This window comes from Piliocolobus tephrosceles, chromosome X (genome assembly GCF_002776525.5).
Source record: "Piliocolobus tephrosceles isolate RC106 chromosome X, ASM277652v3, whole genome shotgun sequence".
NCBI lineage: Eukaryota > Metazoa > Chordata > Mammalia > Primates > Cercopithecidae > Piliocolobus > Piliocolobus tephrosceles.
In genome coordinates, this window is record NC_045455.1 from 80,002,711 (window position 1) to 80,024,519 (window position 21,809).

Here is a 21,809-nt window from a genome sequence, read left to right on the forward strand (position 1 = left end):
AAAATGAGGCAGATTTAGTAGAAACTAAATCCTGTTTTAAAAAGTGAATTAATATACTGAATGATGAGAAAACTGTCAAGTCTTATTGCAATCTAATGCAGGGCATCATTAGAAGTTGGTACTATTCTTTGACCTTTGTTACTGCCTAAGGGCAATGGTTCTTAACTCATTGGGAAAAACACGTATCTATTATCACCTTCTGTATGTATACTAAATACTAGGATATGAAATCTAATAAACAGTCTCTGCCTTACCATGCTGCTAAAATCAAGTCATAATTGTTGAGCAGAGGTGTGAGATGGTGTTAGTCTATTTGAAATGCTATAACAAAATACATACTGGGTGACTTATAAACAGCAGAAATTTATTCTCACAGTTCTGGAGGCTCTGAAGTCCAAGATCAAGGCAGCAGCCGGTTCAATATCTGGGGAGGGCCCACTTCCGGGTTCATAGACGGCATCGTCTCACTGTGTCCTCACGTGGTAGAAGGGGTGAGGGATCTCTCGTGGGCTTCTTTTACAAGTGCACTAATCCAGTTTATGAGGGCTCCTCCCCCATGACCCAATTACCTTCCAAAGATCCTACCTCTTAATACTATTACCTGGGCGTTAGATTTTGAATATGAATTTTGGGGGGACATCAATATTAAATCTTTAGCAGATGGAATTAGTACTACTTTGAAAATTTTCCACTGTCTTCTCAGACTAACCACAAAACAAAAGTGTGAGTCAGCCTGTTGTGTGGGAGAAACCCAAGCAAGCACAAGTGTAACATTCAGGAGTAAGTAGGTGTGCTAAACCTCAGACAACGCAGCTGTCAGAACTGTACTTTCAGGTTAGGAGGACTGAGGGAGAGGCAGAAAGAAGGCATGCACGCAGCAGGGGTGGAAGCCTCTGATGCAGGGATAATGGGACAGGAAATGTTTTTCAGGCAGAGCTCAGAATCAAAGAATAAGTGAATTAGCAGCTGGCAAGGATCAGAAGATATATTCAGGGCAGTTCGCAAACCAATGAACTGTGCTCACAGTGTTGTGATGGCAAGTGCTATCCTTTAAGGCAGCTTGGGGCTCCTCTAGGCTTCAGGTGACTTATCCTATCAATAGTACAATTCCAAAGAAATAAGTTACTTTATCTGCTTGTGCAAATCTTACACTGGGGACTCTTGGGGGGACCTCAGGACACTATTAAGGAATAGAAACTAATCTAGTCACTTGATTTGAAGCTAAGTCTAGAAAGCCAGAATGGGACAAGGTAATGTGGCCCTAATGCCACACTGAGGAATGGGACTTAATTGTAATAAGCAGAGAAACCCTTGTACGTTTTTAAATAGGGAAAGGACAGGATTAAAACTGACCTTTTCTTTTCCCCAGGCAACCACCAACGCAATTTACACCAGTTCCGGCTTTGAAATACTGAGTTTGCTATTTTAGTGTGTGTAATATTTTTTCCTTTCCTCCAAACCTCATCTTTTCCTTTCCACTACACAAGATTCAAGAATGTGAAAGGTGCCAGAGAAATTAAATGGCTTACACTCTATGTTATAATTTGGAGGGTTTATATTAATAGTAGGGTTTCTCAACCTCAGCATGAATGCCATTTTGGGCCAGATAACTCTCTGTTGTAGAGCGCTGTCCTGGGCATTGTAGGATGTTTAGCAGCATCCCTGAACTCTACTGGCAAGAAGCTAGTGCACCACCAGTGATAACAATGAAAAGTGTCTTCAGACATTGCCAAATGTCCCTTGGAGGGCAAAGTCTTCTCTGGGAAGAGACATTGTTTTAGAGTAGATTTCTGTTGATTTACAAAGAAAGATTATGTTTGTTTGTTTTGTGAGACAGGGTCTCCCTCTGTTCCCCAGCCTGGAGAGCAGTGCTGCAATCACAGCTCATTGCAGCCTCAAACTCCCAAGCTCAAGTAATCCTCACACCACAGCCTCTGGAGTAGCTGGGACCATAGGTGTGTGCCACCACACCAGGATAATTTTTTTTAGTTTTTGTAGAGCCTGGGGTGTCCTTATGTCTCTCAGAAACTAGTGACCTCAAGTGATCTCACCTCAGCCTCCCAAAGTGCTGGAATTATGGACATGAGCCACCACTACATCTGGCCTTTTTTTTCTTTTCTTTTTTTTTTTTAAAGAGATTGGAAACAAAAATATCTAAGTTAATTCTTAGGAAGCTTGGACTCATATTCTAAATACAGGAGAAGTTTATTATCTTTTTTTTTCTTCAACACAGTAGTGATGACTTCTTTTCACATAATCTTAGGGGCATTTTTTACTTAAAAGCAATGAGTCCGTTTCCCTTTCAACATTGTCTTTGTCAATTAGAATTAGACTTACTAGTCTAGACCTGTGGAGCAATGGAAATCTGGTGCTTGTGCATTGAGGACGAAATGCTCAAAGCTGCCTCAATTCACACCCTACGCCAATGCCCGGGCAGGACTTCACCTTTGTCTTATATTGGTGAGCAAACCACTTCCCGCACAGACATTGGTCTGGATACTGTCAGTTCCTAATTGGAAAAGCAATAGAAGTGAAATTTAACTTAATTTCACTTAATACACTCTATTAAGACGTGTACACTTCCAAAAGTAATGCAGAATGATCCCATCAGAAGTTTATCTGCTCCTTTTCTTCCCATCAGAATTGTAGAGTACCACAGCAGTATTTTTGCATGCCCCCGGGATCTAAATCAGGCCCCCAGGACACAGCTCCAGCTGCTCAGGAACCAGGAGACTTTGCCCAGGGACTGCCTGCAGTGATGGTTCCCGTAGAGCTCCCGTGTTATATGCTCTAGTGAGATCCAGAGTCTGCACTCATCCACAATAGCCACCGCACTTACAGCAATGGAAAAATCATGGTACAGTAGTCAAGACTTATCCGCGGAAGGATCCTTCGCGTGTCCTGACGCCCAATAGGTCTCAGTAAAATGTTCAGTGAAGGATGAGTAGAGGGGTTTACATAGCAGCAGCCACGAGAAAATTTTATCGCCTCATTGTTTCCATTGACAAAATAGGGACAGTATTTGTTAAATCACAGCACAAGAATGAAGTGTTTCTAATATTTTTAATTTTTTTTTTCTTTTGAGACGGAATTTCTCTCTGTCGCCCAGGCTGGAGTGCAATGGGCCATCTTAGCTCACTGCAACCTCCGTCTTCCGGGTTCAAGCGATTCTTGTGCCCCAGCCTGCCGGATAGCTGGGATTACAGGCGCCCATCACCACACCCGGCTAATTTTTGTATTTTTAGTAGAGACGGGTTTTCACCATGTTGGCCAGGCTGGTCTCGAACTCCTGATCCCAAGTGATCCGCCCGCCTTGGCCTCCCAAAGTGCTAGGATTATTGGCGTGAGCCACTGCACCCAGCCTAACATTTTAAATTTCTTAGTGGCTTGGAAAGAAAGCACCGTAAAAGTATTCGCCTTCCCTGTCCTCTGTTTATGTTTGTTTAGAAAAGAGCAAAACAAACCCAGGTGTTTGCTAATTCCTAACATTTAAACTGGAAAGACTGCCAATAAGAAACGACTTCTTAAAATTTTTAGACCATCTTGAGGTGACGCCTTGCCTCCCCCCTCCCCAGGCGGCGCAGTGGGAGTGACTACGCGGGGCTTAGTGTCGTGAGAGCTGCCCTGGGAAGGGGACTTGGAGTGCGCAGTCTGCTAATGACGCGGTCGCCTAAGGGCCCCCAGGACAGCTTGAGTGGTCCCCACGGGCAGGCCCCCGACCCGGGTTCCGCGGGGAACCCTCAGAACGGCCTGCCTCTCCCCCCGGCGCCAGACCAGGCGACAGGGCCACTTTAAGCGCGCCCGGGGCGTGCTCGCCCTCAGCTGCGGCCAGGAGCCATTAGTGCAGGGGGCGGGCCCGGGACGCAGCGGCTGTGGAGCTCCTCCTGCTGGAAGGCTGCCCCAGGACCCAGCACGTGCGCAGCGGCCATGGCTTCCTCAATTATCTGCCAGGAGCACGGCCAGATCTCGGGCCAGGTAAGAGGCTGAGGAAGGGGAGGCAGCTGCGTTTATAACCTCGCGGGCGGGTCCTGGGCCGGTGGCCCCCGCGGCCCTCAAAGCTCGGCCCGGGGAGCTCTCATTCTCGGGGAACCGCGAGGAGCGGGTAGCAGGAAGGGCCCCTTCCAGGGCGCGAGTCCACTATTCCCGGACGCCCCGAGCTGGGGAAGCGCGGACCCTGCTTCTGAGGGTGCCCCCGGGTGCCACCGGGCCCTTTGGGCCTGAGGTGGGGGGACGGGGCTGATTTATCTCAGGAGAGGAGGCCAAGGAAGAAAGAGAACTGAATCGTGTTATAAAGAAAACCCAGTAACAGATGAAATGTTCACAGTGAAACTTAATGGAATCCAAAAAATTCCAGATTGCATCACATCAGTTACTCAATAAATGTGAATTCTCCAACTGGGAAAAAAAAAAAAAAACCATCTTAGCCCTTGACGTTTGCCCAACTTAATTTTCGAGCAGAAGGCCACATGTAGAGTTAGCTACCTAGAAACACAATTTTGTAGGCACTCGGGGGCTGGTGACTGGACAAAAATGAACAATTTTTATTTTTAATATCAGAAAGTTGAGGCGCGCTGTTTCCCTGCAGTCCCGTCTCTGCACAGCTGGGCATGCTTATTTCCAGTTTGCTTACTGGCGTGGCATTCCAAAGTGTCCTTCGTGGAGCTTCCACCCAAATAGGCGGCTTTGTGTGGAACCAAAGCCGTGGTGGGAAGGGGACCTGCTCTGCACGCATTTGCCATCTGCATGGAAATAAAAAAGCCCACTAGCCTCTCTTGAAAAAGCACCTTAATTTTTCAGCCCCTGTAGCAAAGCACAAAATCACTTTAGTAACTGTTTTCGATAAAAGTGAAAGGTGATGATTACCCCACTAGGAGGAAAGCATAGACGAAACCTCCCCACGCTAGAAAGCAAGGCCAGCTGGGGAGAGGCGCTTTCATCTTCTTATTTTCCGCATCTTGATAAATAGGAGAGAGCAACCTTTGGTGCTGAGTGTAGTCTTGTTACCTCTTAGAATACTCTGCAAACTTAATTTCCTCTCCTAAGAGCAAGCTTTCTGAAATGGAATTAGGATCCCTCTGAAGTGGACCCGTTTAACAGGTTTTCTTAATTTTTCAAGATGGAAGAACCTATTTAAACTCGAAGGAAAAATAGTATTTTATGGTGCAGGATTAGGCAAAGCTGCACAAAACGAATTCTGAATGAGATATCTGATTATCTAGTAGAACATAAATAATTGTGGTTTCCTCCCCTTAAGAGAGTGTGAAACCCCAACTGACCCCTTTGTGTGCCTTTGTGAGAAGAGCCGCTTGCTCAGTTTCTCCAGATAGAGCTGTTTAAATCCCTTGACTCCTGGGGAAACTGAAGGCCCACAATTGCCCCATGAGAGCCTCAGCCCTGCAGCTGCTGCTGATTGTGGGCTGCTCTGCTCCTGGTGATAAGAGTGACATAAATAACAACTCACTAAAATGTAGGAGTGATTTGCTTTAAGCACTTCAGCACCTGCTGTTACTAATTAAGGGTTTAGCCTGCCACAGATTGCAAATGGAAATCCAGTGTTTTAAAAATTGTAGAGACTAGAGTGCCCTGCATGTTACTGTGATCACAGAAATGAAGCAGGGGATGAAGTGTCTTGGTGACAATGATGTCGTGTTATTAAAACCGCCCACACTTAAAGGGTATGTACCAAGGTTAATAGGGCTTACCCTGAGTGGTGGAATTACAGACACTTTTCTTTTTTGATTTTTTTTAGTGTTTCCCAATGAATACATGTCACTTTTGTTTACAAAGGTGTAGTAAGCAATTCAAACAGAAAAAGATATTTCATCAAACGAAGCCTAGCATTGGTTCAAATTATTGCTTGCAGGTGAAAATCTTAGATGTACTAAAAGGCAGTTTTCCAAGCAGAATATACTAGAAACATTCCTTTTTCTTTTTATCAATAGATCTTTTTCATCACCTGTGTTCATATTACATTGTCAACAAGATATTTTTAACTAAATATTCAGATTTATGTTGATTATAAACTATTCCCTTAATTTGAGTTAACTGGAATTGGGATAGTGGACTTGAGCAGCGTTCTGATTTGTCCATTAACATTCCAAGTGTGCTATGGCCCTGATTTTGTAAGGCAGGGAAAGAAGCATTTGGCAAGAGAGCACATCAGTTCTTTCCAGAGCTGCTTTATGTCATACCCTCTCTGTGCCATGGTGCAAGACACTATGCAAAAACTTCAGGCTCCTGCACAGAACGGTGGGTTAGTGGTGCTTGTTTCTCCTCATCCCTTTCCAGATCGTCTTCCTACCTACCCTGAGATTTCTTCCTGCTTCCCACTACGCATGTTCTGCCCTTCATAACTCTTTCTTGACTTTTTTTTCCCAAAAGGCTGAGAGATTCTGGGGACATTGGGAACTGAGCCTCTGAGGGGTGTCATGCAGTCAGAATGCCGTGTGCTAGCTAGGGAAAGGCTCAAGCTAAGCAGTTGATTTCTGTTATTCTAAAGTTTATGCTCTGCGGGAGGCCCTGTTTCCTGAGCACTGTGATTCCAACAGTGCAGAGCCCAGCATGGACACATTTTCCCCTCTCCTCTGGCCCCTCCCCTGCTAGGTTGATTTGACGTTTTCTGTGTTCTTTGTGCTCAGGTTCAGTATTACTTGCAAAAACATGGCAATAACTACCACCTGCAGGGCACTATACAAACACTTCTCATAACAAACTTGCAACGCAAGTATTTTGATCCTTCAGACGAGGATCACTTAAGTGTCTTATTCAAAGCCACTGGTAAATAGTTGAACTAAGTGACAAGACTCTGGTCTGTCTGCCTCAAATGGCTTTGCTCCCTTCCCACTGCATCAAGCTGTTGAAAAAGGATTAGTAACACCCTTAGTAGAACTGCTCATACTCCATTCTTCCTATATTCCAAGGATTGAACGCCATGCTTTCTTAGCAGAGAAAAGGGCTATTAGAATGTAAGCTCCATGAGGACAAGGACCTTGCCTTGTCTTGTTTGTTCACCTTGTGTTCCTGGGACCCAGCCCTGTGTCTGCCCTATAGTAAGGGCTCAATAAATATCTATGGAGAGAATAAACATCAAGCATATTTAAGCAGATACATAAAGTGGCAGAATATTTTAAAAGAAAAAATAAACCTTACTGATATAAAGTTTTACAAACTATATCCCAGGACACCCTAGTTTATATGTGTTATTTTAGTGTAATTATTAATGGCACCTCCTTTCATTCTCAAAAGTGTCTCAGTTTGGAAGATCAATTATATGATCATACACCCTAATTGTACTAGATAGGTGATTTTTGGGCATTCATATTTGCTTCCATTAATCAGGTTAATTAAAAAACAAAACTATAATTGCTTCTGTTGTGATCACTTGTTAATGACTGTTTCGTTGTTTGGTTTTGGGTTCACAAAGAATATATTTGTATAGAAGAAATCGTGCTATGGTGGAGATTTGCAAACAATCTGCACTCACAGGCATCACAAAGGCTTAGAGTCCCATGCTGCTCCTAAAGTGTGGCTGGAAATGAGAAGTATTTATCAAATGAAAAGGAAACACACTAATAGGGTCCCAACACTCTCTACTGTAGAAATTCCATATTTCAAAACTCATTTAAAAGTGTTGTGCTGTGTTCTTGGAATATAGAGCATTGAGGGAAGTAGAAGGAAATAAAGTTGGTGAAGTAGGTTGGTAGCAGGCTATGAAACACCATGCTAAGGAGTTTAAATTTGTATCCTGTTTAGCGTAGGGTAGTGCAGGTGAAGATGATTGAGCACACAGGTCAACCTCCCCATCTACCCCAAACTCCAGAGCAGATGTTTTCAAAATGTGATGATTCCTTTAAGTAAATAGCATGGAAAAAGAAGACAGGTATTCCAAATTAAAAGATCAAGGTGCTGTAACAACCAAATGCAATGCATAGTTCTTAATGGGATCTTGGTTTGAACAAAACAACTTCTCTCTGAAAGTTAAAAAAAAAAAAAATCCACAGAAAAATGTGACATTTAGAAAGCAGATGGGATCCAATTCCACCTAAAACAAAAGTAGAAAATCCACAGCTTAAAAGACACAAAGAGAAGAAATGCAGTGATAAAACAATTTTAGTGATAGCTCAGGCTCAATATTGACAGAAACAAAGATGAAAGTAGCCCAAAGCGTGCTCACCTGTTTTGAATTAGCTGGGTACAGAACACCGGGCCAGGTTGGCCCCCTGGATTTACCCTGTGGACTCTCCCAGCTGACTACTAAAGCAGTAGCAATGGTGCCTTTAACTGAAAGATAAAACTCAGAAACTGTTCTCTAAAGAAAATGAACTATACATGGGATGAGGACTCCTGGTATCAGTAATTTCCAGACCTCTGTAACTGAAAGAGGAAAGGAAAGGCAGTTCTTCCTAGGGGGAAAATAAACTAACATACTTGATCTTCAGAGTAAAGCCCACCTTGATTTTGACAATTAGCTGGTGCCAAGATCTCTGCTCTTCGGCTGTTGCTTTCACTCATCCTGTGCACTCACACCAAACCCATAGTCAGTTGTCCCATTAAAGGAGGCCCCCACTGAGGAACCACCACCCCAACTGCAGGAGAAACTGCCTGTTCACATCCACTTAGTTCTTGATTCATCTTTTTGTTTGGAAACCAAGGATTGCCAGACATTAACAAAACTAGACAAATGCACAGATCGAACAATTAAAGAGACAGATTTTTAATGTGCTATAGACTGAATGTTTGTGCCCTCCACCAAATTCATATGTTGAAATCCTAACTGCTTAGGTGATGGCATTAGCAGATGGGGTCTTTGGGAGGTGATTAGGTCGTGAGGGAGGAGCCCTCGTGAATGGGATTAGTGCCTTAGAAAAGAGGCCCAAGAAAGATCCCTTGCTCCTCCACCACATGAGAACACAAATAAATTGCCATCTATGAACCAGAAATTGTGCCATCACCAGACATTTAATCTGCCAGTGCTGTGATCTTGGACTTCCCCAACCTCCAAGCTGAGAAATACATTTCTGTTGTTTACAAGCCACCCAGTTTATAGTCTTTTGTTATAGCAGCTTGAATGAACTAGGATGTAAAGGAATAGGAAAAAAAAAAACTTCTAAAATTTGAATTTGTATCTGTGGAGAGAATATCACATCCTAAAAATAGCAGGTAATGAAAAATTACCAAAAAATCTTAGAAATTAGTAATTTATATTAAATGGATTGAAATTATAATACTTAGAATAATACTTAGAAGGACTGAAGACTAAACCAGTGATCTGGAAAATGAGGAAATCTCTGAGAGAGAAGTCGAGGCATGTAGGATCAACTTAAGACATCCAGCATCTCATAGAAGATTTACGAGGAGAGACAAAGACAACAGAAAGAAGGAAGTAATCAAATAAATAACAGAAGAAAATTTTCAGAGCTAAAGATCCACTGGGTGCCAAGTAGGATGAATAAGCTCTATACTCAAACACAGCCTAGAAACTATCAGAACCCAGAGGAAAAAGAAAAGAAAAGCATCTAAAGAAGAACAAAGCAGCTTATTCTTTTCATTAGCAACTTTGGATTCCAGAAGGAAAATTCAGAGACAAAATAATTTTGACCTTGTAAGTATTTGCTGGGCAAAACTTGCACTGAATTGTGAGAGCACAGTGAAGATGTTTTCAGACATGCTAGGACTCTGATGCCATCAGATAGTCTTTAAAAGAATTTTCTGAGCCTGTACTGCAATTCAATAAAATGAATCCAAGAAAGAAGCAAATATGAGATACAAGAAACTGTAAGAATAAGAGAAATGAAAAATTAAGTGTAAATGTTAATAAATGTAAATACTTAATAATGATTGGAACTAAAATTCCAGATAGTCACAGCATGAGAAGTCTATGGGGTGGAGGGAGATGTGTTAAGTATGCCGCCGTGTTTGGAGAGAGGCTGTAGATTTAGATTAACTCTACATCTTAATTGAAAATTGCTACGTATACTTACTAAAAATTAAGTATTTTTGAAATTTTAGTGGCCAAAGTGGAGTAATTTGAGTAACAAAGTAAATGATAGTATTGAATTGTAACCCAAAGAATAAAATAAATATCCAGAAGTCCTTACTGATTTAAATAAACAATTGACTAAATAAATAAATGAGGGAGAAAGAACATATTCTCCTTACATAAGATTTCCAAATCATAAATGTAGATGGAAGGAAATAGAAAATCACCAGTTGAATGTCACAGTAATAATTGCTACAGGCAAGATCCACAAATGAAGGGCTGGAACAGAGGGTATAACTTTAAGGAGAAATGGGATATTTGCAAAGCCTCAAACCATCTCCACTAACATATTTATCAATTACTGTGATGGTTTTTAATGTACATCCACAATTGTTTGATATTCCTCCCTCCAAGAGGTGGTACTTTAGTCCCTTTCCATTGAGTGTGTCTGGACTTAGTGACTCCCTTCTGAAAACAAGAATGTGGAAAGGATAAACAAGGGACTTAACAGTGGAGAAACCTTGCAGACACCATCTTAACCAAGCGACCAAGGTGAACCTCCCTGGCAATCTCTCACTGATTTATGACACCATAAGAAGGATGTGCTCGTGTCCATGGTATTCTACCCAAAATCTATAGTCCCAGTCTAATTATGAGAAGATGTCAGGCAAATCCAAGTAGTGGAACATTCTCCAAAATGCCTGACCAGCACTCCTCAAAAGCCAGTAAAAACTGAGAAACCATTGCATATTAGAAGAAACTAGGAGACACGAGGACTAAGTACAACCTGTTATCCAGATGGGATCCTGGGACAGAAAAAGGCTATTAGTGGAAAAATTGGTGAAGTTCAAATAAAGTCTGTAGTGTAGCTAATAGTACTATGCTAATATTAATTTCTTAGGGTTATCTTTCTCATGGTTAAAAAAAAAAAAAACCTCACAATTTCTTAGTTTGGATAAACATACTATGATTGTAAGATGTTAATATTTGGGGAAGCTGAGTCAGGTGTTTATGAGAACTCAGCATACCCTCTCTGCAACTCTTCTGTAAATCTAAAATTAATTCCAAATAAAAAGACAATTAAGCACTTAAGCACAAAAATTAGGGATTTCAGTCCCAAAGCATTACAGGAGCAACAGGATGGAAAAATGAAAATTTGATCAGCCTAAGAGTAGGTATGGGAAAAAAATTTAAAAATTACAGTAAATAGGAAGCCTGAAATAACAAATGAAAGGGAATAAGGTCATTTCACATTAAATTGTAAATGTTCACAAGTAATTAATATTAGCTAATTCATTACAGTACATTAATGAAGTTAATGTACACTAGTTAATGTCAGTAATGTAATTACTTAAATTCATACATGAAAAACTGAAAGGTCAGATTGTATAAACCATGTAAATTCAATTAAAAGCGATTTACAAAAGTCACAGAAAATAAAGATAATAAAGAAAAGTTCAAAATAAGGGGATATGAAGAACAAAGCTGTATATCAGAAAAATAAAATTTGAGGTGAAAAGCATTAAAGGGCAAAGAGGTATATTTTACATAGTAGTATTCTCTATATAGAATCGTCTATGTATATATACACTATTTAACAACATACAGTATAAACATAGATCACATATATATTGTTAAATATTATAGATATATATTTATATAATATCACTATCATGAACCTTTATGTACTTAACCCATAATTATAAATATAACCTATGGTTAGAGAAATTGATGAATTGACAAAACCATAATTAAGGAGATTTTGATATTCTTCTTTCATAAACTGAAAGATCAAGTAGACCTAATATAAGCAAAGAAAGAATTAACAGTTTTGCTCTAAAAGATATGTAGAACTTTTTGCACAAGAGAAAATAGACATTGTTTTCAAGTACCCATGGACGATGAACAAAAACTTTATTAGGCTATGAAGAAAATGTCAACAAATTTTAAAAAGTAGACATCATGCAGGACACATTCATTGTTGACAGTGCACAGAAATAAGAAATGAGCAACTAACAAATAGCCAAAAAAATAAAAAACCAAACACACTATACCCTTGAAAATCATAAACACATTTATATAGGTGTATTTAATCAAAGTCTTTAGATTAAAATGGAACTATCAACTGAAATTATAAACTAATTAGCAATGAATGAACATGAACTCACTGTATATAAAAATTTGTGGGGTACAACAAAATGCCACTAGGAGGAAAATGTAAACCCTCTACTTTGCTGCCTGGTAGAACTTTCCACAATGATGAAAATGTGTAATTATACCATCTGAGAATCCACACTTACCACATGAGGATGTTGAGCACGTGAAATATGGCTAGTGCAACTGAACTGAATTTCAAACTTTCATTAATTTTAATTAATATAAGTTTAAATAGCCACATGTGGCTACTGTATTGGACCACACAGTTCCATATTCTCGATAAAGCATTACCAGAAAAAGAAAAAATTAAACATTATTAATTTTATATATATATAAAATTAAAACATTAAACATAAATCCATATGAAATGGATTTGTAAAATGTATATGACCAAAATTCATTTAAGAAAAGGTGGGAAACTTGAATTTACCATTAATCAATAAGGAACTATAAAATAAAATGTAAGATCCAGCTCTATAAATGTCTTCAGAACCAGATTTTCTAGACATGTTTTACCTAAACTTAAGATGGAGATAATTTCTGTGTTTTATAAACTATTCAAGACCATAAAACAGTATTTTATTCTTCAAGGCTGGCATAACCCTGATACCTAAACAAGATAAAGCAATACAATAAAACAAAATTATATCAAGATTCACTTATGAGCACAGATGCAAAAATCTAAAGGTGAAGGAATTGAATTCATTACACATTATGAATAGGTTTATCCCAGCAATACCGTGATGGCTTGACATTAGGAAATCTATTAATGTAATTCACTGCCTCTGCCTAACAGATCAAAGAATAAAACATAATATGATCATGTTATATTGAAAAAGCCTTTAATAAATATCAACACCCTTTTGTGATGTAAAATTCTTAGCTTCCAAATAGAAACTTTTTTAACTGATAAAGGATATTGATCAGAAATCTTCAGTAAGTATCATATTTAGTAGTAAAAACATTTGAAATATTCCCACTAAAGTCAGGAACAAGACAGGAACACCTACTATCACTCCTGTTACTCACCCTTGTTTTGGATGTTCTAGCTAATGCTTTAAAGTCAAATAAAAGGCATACGTTCTGGAAACAGACAAAAGTGTCATTTTTTGAAGGCAGTAGATTGCCTACCTAGGAAATTGAGAAGAATCAATGGAAATATATTGGAACTGAACAGAGAGTACTATAAAGTGCATTACTTAAAGCAAGTTCCTTATACAGAAATCAATAGCACTTTTATATGTCAACTGTAATCAATCAAAAATGTAGTGAGTAAGAAAAGAGATCCCCTTCACGGTGACCTCCAAATGTTGAAATATCTGGGAATATGTAAGACATATCTGGGAATACATACTAGGACACATGCAAAATCAATATGAAAGTCCATAAAACTGAAGAACATAATGGAAGACCCAAATTTTCTAAGATATATACTTCCTAAATATGGTAATTTAATATCGCATATTTTCTAATTAACTGTTAAAATAGAGGCAACCATAATTAAAACTTTAACAAGGTTCGTTGACAAACTGATGCCAATTTCTGTTGGGGGAGAAATTGTTGGAAAATATATAATAACCGAATTGAAAAATAACAAGGAGGGAAACATGCTCTATCAAATATCAAAACACACTATAAAGAGCTAGTAATTAAGCAGTGTGGTATTAACCAGGAATAGGCAAATAGATCAGTGGATCAGAATGAAGTCCAGAAACACACACACACACACACACACACACACGCACACACACCCCTACCTGGCATTGTGAAAATTTCACTCATGAAAACACTGAGAGAAGGTTAGTCTGCTCAGTAATCCTGTTGGGTCAATTCGTTCTGCATTTAAAAAAGAAAACTGAAAGCAGGTACCTACCTCATATTAATGACCAAATAAACTCCAGCTGGGATAAAAAGCTAAATGCAAAAATAAACCCTTAACAGTGTTAGTTAGAATACTCTACCAAAGCATTTTTTAACATAAACAAAGATGGCTTTGAAAACAAGATAAAATTCACTAAAGCCATAAAGGAAACCGTAGATTTGTTACTAAATATTAAATACTTATTAGTGACAAAAGACCTTATAATCAGAATTAAAGGGCTGGGCATGGTAGCTCATGCCTGTAATCCCAGCACTTTGGGAGGCCAGGGTGGGTGGATCACCTGAGGTCAGGAGTTCGAGACCAGCCTGGCCAATATGGTGAAACCCCATCTCTACTAAAAATACACAGCCAGGCGTGGTGGTGGGCACCTGTAATCCCAGCAACTCAGGAGGCTGAGGCAGGAGAATTGCTTGAACCCGGGAGGCAGAGGTTACAGTGAACCGAGATTGCGCCACTGCACTCCAGCCTGGGCGACAGAGTAAGATTCCTTCTCAAAGAAAAAAGAAAGAAAAGAATTAAAGGCAGAGTGACAGACTGGGAAAAAAAAGTAGTTGACTAATATCCAGACTTTATAAACTCCCACAAAGCAATAAGAAAAATACAAACCACAAATAGGTGAACAAAGGGAGTAAATGGGCATGCTTAATAAATATGTGATAATAAAATGCAAATTGCCACTAAAATGAAAAGATACTCTATGCATTCAAAAAATGCCAATAAAAAGGATAAGATTTTCTGCCCCCAATATTGACAAAATTTTTTTAAAGGTTGAGAATAATCAGTCTTATTAAGGGTTTGGAGAAATGAGTACTCATATGTACTGCTTATGGGGATATAAAATTTTGTATCCTTTGGAGTACGCAAAACAAGTGAAAACTTACTTTCTGATTTTCTAGCTTTGATTCTAGGATATATGCTTATTTGCACAAAGATGTATTTATAAATGTATTCGTCATGGCACCATAATAACATCAAAACCCAACACTGGGAGAATGTCTCAATCAATTGTCATCATCGAAAATAAGGAAGACTGGAGCACGATGACAGATGAGCACATTCACCCCTGATCCCAACAAATAATAGAAAACATTTTTATGAGAATAAATCTATAACCACCTGGAAAATGAGAATGCTCCTAGTAAATCAGAATTTTTGAGGAATTGTTGAACTATATTGTTAAAGGTAAAAAGCAACTCACTTCAAAAAATAGTAACAGCCCGTTTATGAAAAGCTACCTATGTGTGTATTGTACTTATATGTTTGACACAAAAATCGTCTGGAAGGATAGACACCAAACTCTTGACAGCAATTGCTTCCGGAGAAGGGATTGAATTAGGATATGAGAGATGGTAAAGGAAGATTGACTTTTTTATAAAAAGGAGGAAGAAAATTAGGTGAGCAGGTAGAAGTGCCAGAGCTTTGCTTACTTTACTCTTGCCTAGTTTCTTGCACCTCACCTGTTCTTTCCTGCAGCCCTCAGGAAACCAGGCTGAAAAGAGAAGGAAGCCCCACTGTGGCCACTTACACCAGCACCCTGCCCTGTGGAGTTGCTTCTTTGCCAAGCTGCCTTTCTCTTTGTACAAGTATTTCCAGCCCCTTCACTCTTTTAGCTTCAACTCTAATCACCTCCCAAATCTGTTTTCTCATACAGATGTCTATGGCCTGGCATTTCCAATTGTCTTCTATTTCCATTAAATTAAGCATCCCCATTCTTTGGCATTTTCGGTGGGTTGCGTTCATTAGCTGTAGAGAATAAAACATAGAGAAATAAAAGGTGAGGAAGGGAATGCTCTTTTTCCTAATTGAATATACTTGAAAATATCTCCAAATGCAAATAGTCTTTTTGGTTCCTAATACTGAGGTTTGAATAGCACATACATTCAATCGAAAGGACTATTTCAGTGTTTCTTATGATTTCGGAATTTAAATCTTTCTCTGTTCCCTGAAATGTGTGTTTCACCAAAATAAATCACGTGGGAGAGTTACGACTTTGATCCTTTCAGCAATAAATAGATTTTCCAGCAGGAAAGACTTTTGGGAAACTGAGTCATAAGAACTCTATCATTTAATAGGATGAGAGAGAAATTTGCAGAAAAACTGAAGTAAAATAGCGTTGGTAGGCAAAATGTTTAAAAACAGCATGACCTTCAGATCTATTCACTACTCTAGGTACTGAAGATGTGAAATTAATAATAGTTCCTGTCCTTGAGCTGCTTACAGTTGACCATCTAGCCAGTCAGACTAGATATGGAGTCAATCGTTGTGTTATTTGTGAGCTTTTTTAATCTTAACCTCTCATACATGACATTTTCACTATGCCTAGGTCATAATTATGGGACACCTCTGCTTCCTTCTCTTTCAGGCAAAAATAGACGTCTTATTAGTTGGAGATGTCACTGTGGGCTACCTGGCTGATACTGTACAGAAACTGTTTGCAAACATAGCAGAAGTCACCATCACCATCAGTGACATGAAGGAGGCAGTAGCGCTTTTGGATGATTGCACATTCAACATGGTTTTCTTGAAGCTGCCTTCTTCACTAAGTGCTGAGGAGCTGGAAGCCATCGAGTTAATTAGGTAAACTTCAAAAGTCTTGATGCTGTATCTTTAGAATCATTTTTTTTAAAATCTCATTTTTTAAAAAATCCTAAAAAGATATACTTCTATTTTACTTTTTAAATTGAGGGGCCAGGGCGTGGCTCATGCCTGTAATCCTGGCAGTTTGAGAGGCCGATGTGGGATGATTGCTTTAACCCAGGCGTTCAAGACCTGCCTGGGCAACATAGTGAGACCTCTGTCTCTACAAAAAATTTTAAAAATTAGCCGGGCCTGATGGTGTGCACCTATAGTTCCAGTTACTCGGAGGACTGAGGTGGGAGGATTGCTCAGGAGTTTGAGGCTGCAATGAGCTATGATCATGTCATGGCACTCTAACCTGGACAGCAGAGTGAGATGCTATTTCTAAAAAAAAAATGAGAGATATTTTCGTAGAGAGATTCTATGTACATTTTGTTTTTATTCCCAGTTTGTGGTATTTTATTATAAGAATTATTTTAACTTGAAAATAGGTATGGATTAGAATGTAAGAATCAATTTGTCATAGAAATTTATTTAGTACGCAATACTTACGTTATTCCCACACATACTCCTTTTTAATAACTGTATCATTAAAATGGTGCATCTTTTCAGGGTTCATTAATTGTAGTGGCAGACACTAAAGGAAGTGAGCACTCTTAGCTCTGAGTCCTGTTAGCTGGGGACTGAGGTGTCTCCTGGAGCCACAGAGCCTTCTGGATTCACTGGGTCCAGAAACCACCACCTCCAGTGTTCTTGTTTCGTCTTGCAGTTCCATATAAGTTCTGCTTCTTTTCTTTTTTTCTTTTTTTTTTTTTTTTTGAGATGGAGTCTCACTCTGTTGCCCAGGCTGGAGTACAGTGGTGCCATCTCGGCTCACTGCAGCCTCCACTTCCTGGGTTCAAGCAATTCTCCTGCCTCAGCCTCCTGAGTAACTGAGATGACAGGCACGTGCCACCACGCCTGGCTAATTTTTGTATTTTTAGTAGAGAGGGGGTTTTACCGTGTTGGTTAGGCTGGTCTCAAACTCCTGACCTCATGATCTGCCTGCCTCAGCCTCCCAAAGTGCTGGGATTACAGGGGTGAGCCACCGCGCCTGGTCAAGTTCTGCTTCTTTTTAACCCACTTTCACTCTAGAAAATTGGAGTCCAGTGGTGGGAGAGTTAGATTCTTCCCTGCCACTTAAGATGTATTTAGATAGGGTTAGATCAGAACAAATTTGTTCCCCTTCCAGGAAATACTTAATAGATAAAGTGGAATTGTCAGTTACATTGGAACATATGAGAGCTTGTCAGAATTACAAGACAGGCCTCTTGTTTTTGGCTAAAAAATTCAGAGACAATATTTTGATCTTTGAATAAAGGGGCAAGAAATCATGTTAAGGGAAAAGAAAGGTTGAAATGAGAAGCCCAAGCCATCCAGTTACTTATTTGAGAGACAGACAGACAGATACTACTCTTGGGGTTTCTTAGAACAACTGGTCTGCATTTCTTTTGGCTTTCTATGAGGTATGTGAACTCTAGTCACACCAGGCAAACTATCTACATCAAAGTGAATTCCACTTCTAAAACCTGTGGTATACTATCCTCCTTCTGAGAATATGCTTATTTTATTACAAACCTTAAAAAAATAGAGTTTCCCTTGGCTGGGGACTCATCATAATATCTCATTTATATCATATTTAAAATTTTTTACGCAGCTACATGAGGCAGGTGGAGCAGGATTTTTATTGTCCCTACTTGACAGGTGAGAAAACTGAGCCTGAATGACTTGCCTAAGACCACATGGCTCATTTTTACAAAACTCAGACTAGTTTTACAAAACTAGATTAGAACTCTACTCTTCCCTTCATTTTCTTTCTAGAAGTCTGTCATTAATTGACTTCTGTATTGAAACCACCTCTTTTTCATCTCTGAGGTTCAGTATGTGCCCAGCTGGTTGTACAAACATAGATACGGTTTTGAAAGAGCCCCGGACAATTGAATATGGCTGGTCTCACTCTTCTTTCCAAGACTAGGACCCTAGCTATGCCTCTCAGAATGGAGCAAAGCTTTGCGTTTGGTTCCTATCAGAGCTGCCTTTTGAACAAGAGAAGAATGAAGTTCTGTTTAAGAACCAGCTTTATGTTTAGTTGCAGATATTAAAACCTAAAAGGTTAGAGGAGAGAATTTCTTGTCTGATACTCACCTCAGCAGCTTTTATTGCCCTGAGTAACATAGCTTAAGAGTTCGTAGCAGAGAAAAGAAAGTAGATGAAGGTATTAAGTGTATAGCTATGCAAATGGTAGTTCTGTTATTTTGCCTTAAAAGAAATCATTGGTTTGAAAGAAAACAAATAATTTGTGGAAAACACCTGGATTTGTATTCCTTGTTTGTCTCCTGTTGCACTGTTCCCAACACCCAGTGAAGGTGTTGACTACCAGCAGGTGTTATCTACCTTGCTGTAGCTCCAGGGAATGACTGTATGGATGAGTGGGAGAAGTGCCGTCCTAGGCAGGCAGTGCCTCCTCGCTTTTTTGCTCCTCTCTGTAAAGGGACAGAGTTGTTTGTTTGTTTTGTGTGTGTAAGCTTTGCTTTCGTGGTGCTGTCCTCAGAGGCTATGAATGTCTCTGAAGTTCCCTTTCCTGCCTTCAGAATCGTTATGAGTTTATGATTTGTTGAATTGTTTAAATCCCTGTAGAGGATGTTTCCAGTTTCCAACCTATAGTTTTTCTTGTGGTAATGAGCCCTGTGCATGTACTGCCCCATTTGTAAGGAGGTTAAACCTTCATCTATCCTAGAGCACTACATCTTTTGAGTTTGGGCTAATATTTAATGACTAAACCAGAATGAAAAGCCTGGCTCTACTTTTCTTCTGCTGTGTTTTAAATTTTTCTCTTTAGATCTTTGTTGTCCTCTTGTAATATCTCAAAAGCTATGTAGGTCTAGGAAAATGTACATCTACTTACCTTACTCTTGTTTCTCTGGGTGCTTTATGTCTCCTGTCAATGAATGAGGAATTGATGATAGAATGAAAGTGACTGTATATGTGTTCAGTATTAGAGCACAGGATCACAAATCTATATATCTGTAAGACATATGGATTTTTATTGAAAATAAGGATGAAGTTTAGCCTGTTAGCTATAATATTATATTTATTTTAGAATAAAATGAAAGCAGCTTCCTTAAAAGATTCTTAAATTTAATCTTACAAAACTATGTTTTAAGCTTGGTGCTAATCATTCATTGACTTTAATCATTCATAAAGTACCAGTACTTTACAGACTCAAGACTTATGGCACATCTCACTTGTAGGTTAACTTTCCTGGTAGTACTGCCTAATTTGTTTTCATCTCAAGAATGTATTGAAAGAGTGTGTTTTTATTGAGCAGATGAACTCAAACACTACCCAGTGGTAACATACTTTAAGATCATCTTAGGATTCATATGCTTAGCTCCAGAATTCCAGGGATATTTCACTCTTGGCTTAGATAAGTTCTCAAAATTGAGCCATACTCAAAGGGCAGATACTTGATAATTCAGACACATCCTGATACTTATCTTCCAAAGACAACTACAAAAAGTTTAAATATGTTTTAAACTCGTCAGTATATGGGGAGTCGTAGTTTTCTTCTCCATGAAATGGTTCTGCAATTAAAATTCCGTGATTCTCATGAGCTCAGAGCAGTTTAGCAACAGAAAAGGAATGCAGGATGTGGCTCCATCTGCTCCGTCAACAAATCAAGTTTGAATCTGATTTCATTTCTTCCCCGTGTAGCTTTAATTGTCTGACCAGCTAACTGATCACTAAGAAAACCCAATCTTGTGAGCCACAGAGATCTAACAAGTTGTCCTTTTATGTCTCCAAGACATCTTTGACTTGACCATGTAACTCATTAAATCTTACTAGGTAGTTTGCATGACCTGCTCCTCTGAATATTCAACAATAAATACAGTAACAGCAAAACACCTAAGTAGCTTTACTAAAACCTTTTTCTTACAAATTGGTGGAGGAAGTGAGTAGGAACTGAGGACAACTCTAGGTCTTTGTAACTTCTAGCACCATGTCACATGGTGAACGTTGCAGCAGGAACTCTGTGGGAGAGCCGAGTGGGAACAGGGCACGCCACTCTTCACTGTTAGCCAAAATAAACTATCAGAGCTTAATTAAGTAATTAACAGAGAACAATATTTGTTACAAGTCCCATGTAGGTCATACCAGGTTAGTTTGGCTGCATGTAGCCCACGGACAGAATAATGGTAACTGTACTCAAGAAAACCACGACCCAAAGATGATACTGGCTTTTGTCCCTGGAAATCCTTATGGCTCTAAGAGAAGTAAAAGTAGAAATTTCCGCAGGTTTCATAGTTATAACACCTCTTTGGCCCTCTTAGATGATAGATTTCAGAGGCCAGGGCTTTCCTGAGACCCTGTGATCAGCAGAGTGAACAACTCAGCTCAAAACCCTTGTATATGATCTTTGTTTTTCAGCTACCAGAGACAGATCCAGGGATGGGGGCAAGACAGCGGGTGGTTACTATTGCAGGTTGAGCTGATGCTGACGCCAGTTCTAGAGGGCACTGCAGGCAGGCATAGGAATGGAACCGAGAATATCAGTATCCAATCTCAAAAGTGAGGTGTAGCCTCAGGAAACATCATGACACTTAAACAGCATAATTGTGAAACATGAGGGAAAATGAATTGTCCCCAAATAAATTGCAAAACAAAAGAGACATTAATTGAGAAGGTCTCAGAGCCTACAATTTGAAGAGGAAGTAGTATCAGTTGGTGTGGATAAAAGGGATCTTTATTTTGGTTTGTTTTTGCATTGCTTAGTTTTGTTTCAAGGAATATTCATTCATAAAAAAGATTTCTGGTTGATCCTAGAAACTAGAAACTCTTTTAGCTTATTGATTTGTAGGGAATGTGAATGAGCAGCTGAGCTTAAGACCAGAGTATTGGATTCTGGGAACTCTTACTGGTTGCAGGAGTCCCTGTACAGCTAGGGGAGTGTGTGTTTGGTAATTGATTCCGTGCTAATAACAAAAGTCCAAGAATCCCACCTTTGTCTGATGTAAAGCTTGAAATCTGAAAGTCATCAGGGCATCCATATAGCCATATCTTACATATTTTTGTGTCAGTAAAATCAATTTTCAAATTTTTGAAATACCGGGTTTTCAAAAATGGACATAGGAAGATTTCTAAAAGCAAACAACCTGTTTTTTAAAAATCATTTAA

General features: G+C 39.3%; 1 protein-coding gene across 2 annotated transcripts in view; it reads left to right on the forward strand.

The window, feature by feature from the left end:
- Window positions 1-3,844: 3,844 nt before the first annotated feature.
- The window catches only part of SOHLH2 (spermatogenesis and oogenesis specific basic helix-loop-helix 2), a 46,350-nt gene continuing 28,385 nt past the window's right edge, over window positions 3,845-21,809 (forward strand). The window contains exons 1-2 of one of the 2 annotated variants that reach the window (XM_023208676.1): window positions 3,845-3,975; window positions 16,381-16,595. In XM_023208676.1, the coding sequence (XP_023064444.1) occupies window positions 3,928-3,975; window positions 16,381-16,595 (263 nt within the window). In that variant the 5' untranslated portion in view covers window positions 3,845-3,927. The remainder of the gene's footprint in view (window positions 3,976-16,380; window positions 16,596-21,809) is intronic. The other variant, XM_023208675.2, reaches the window with a different exon arrangement.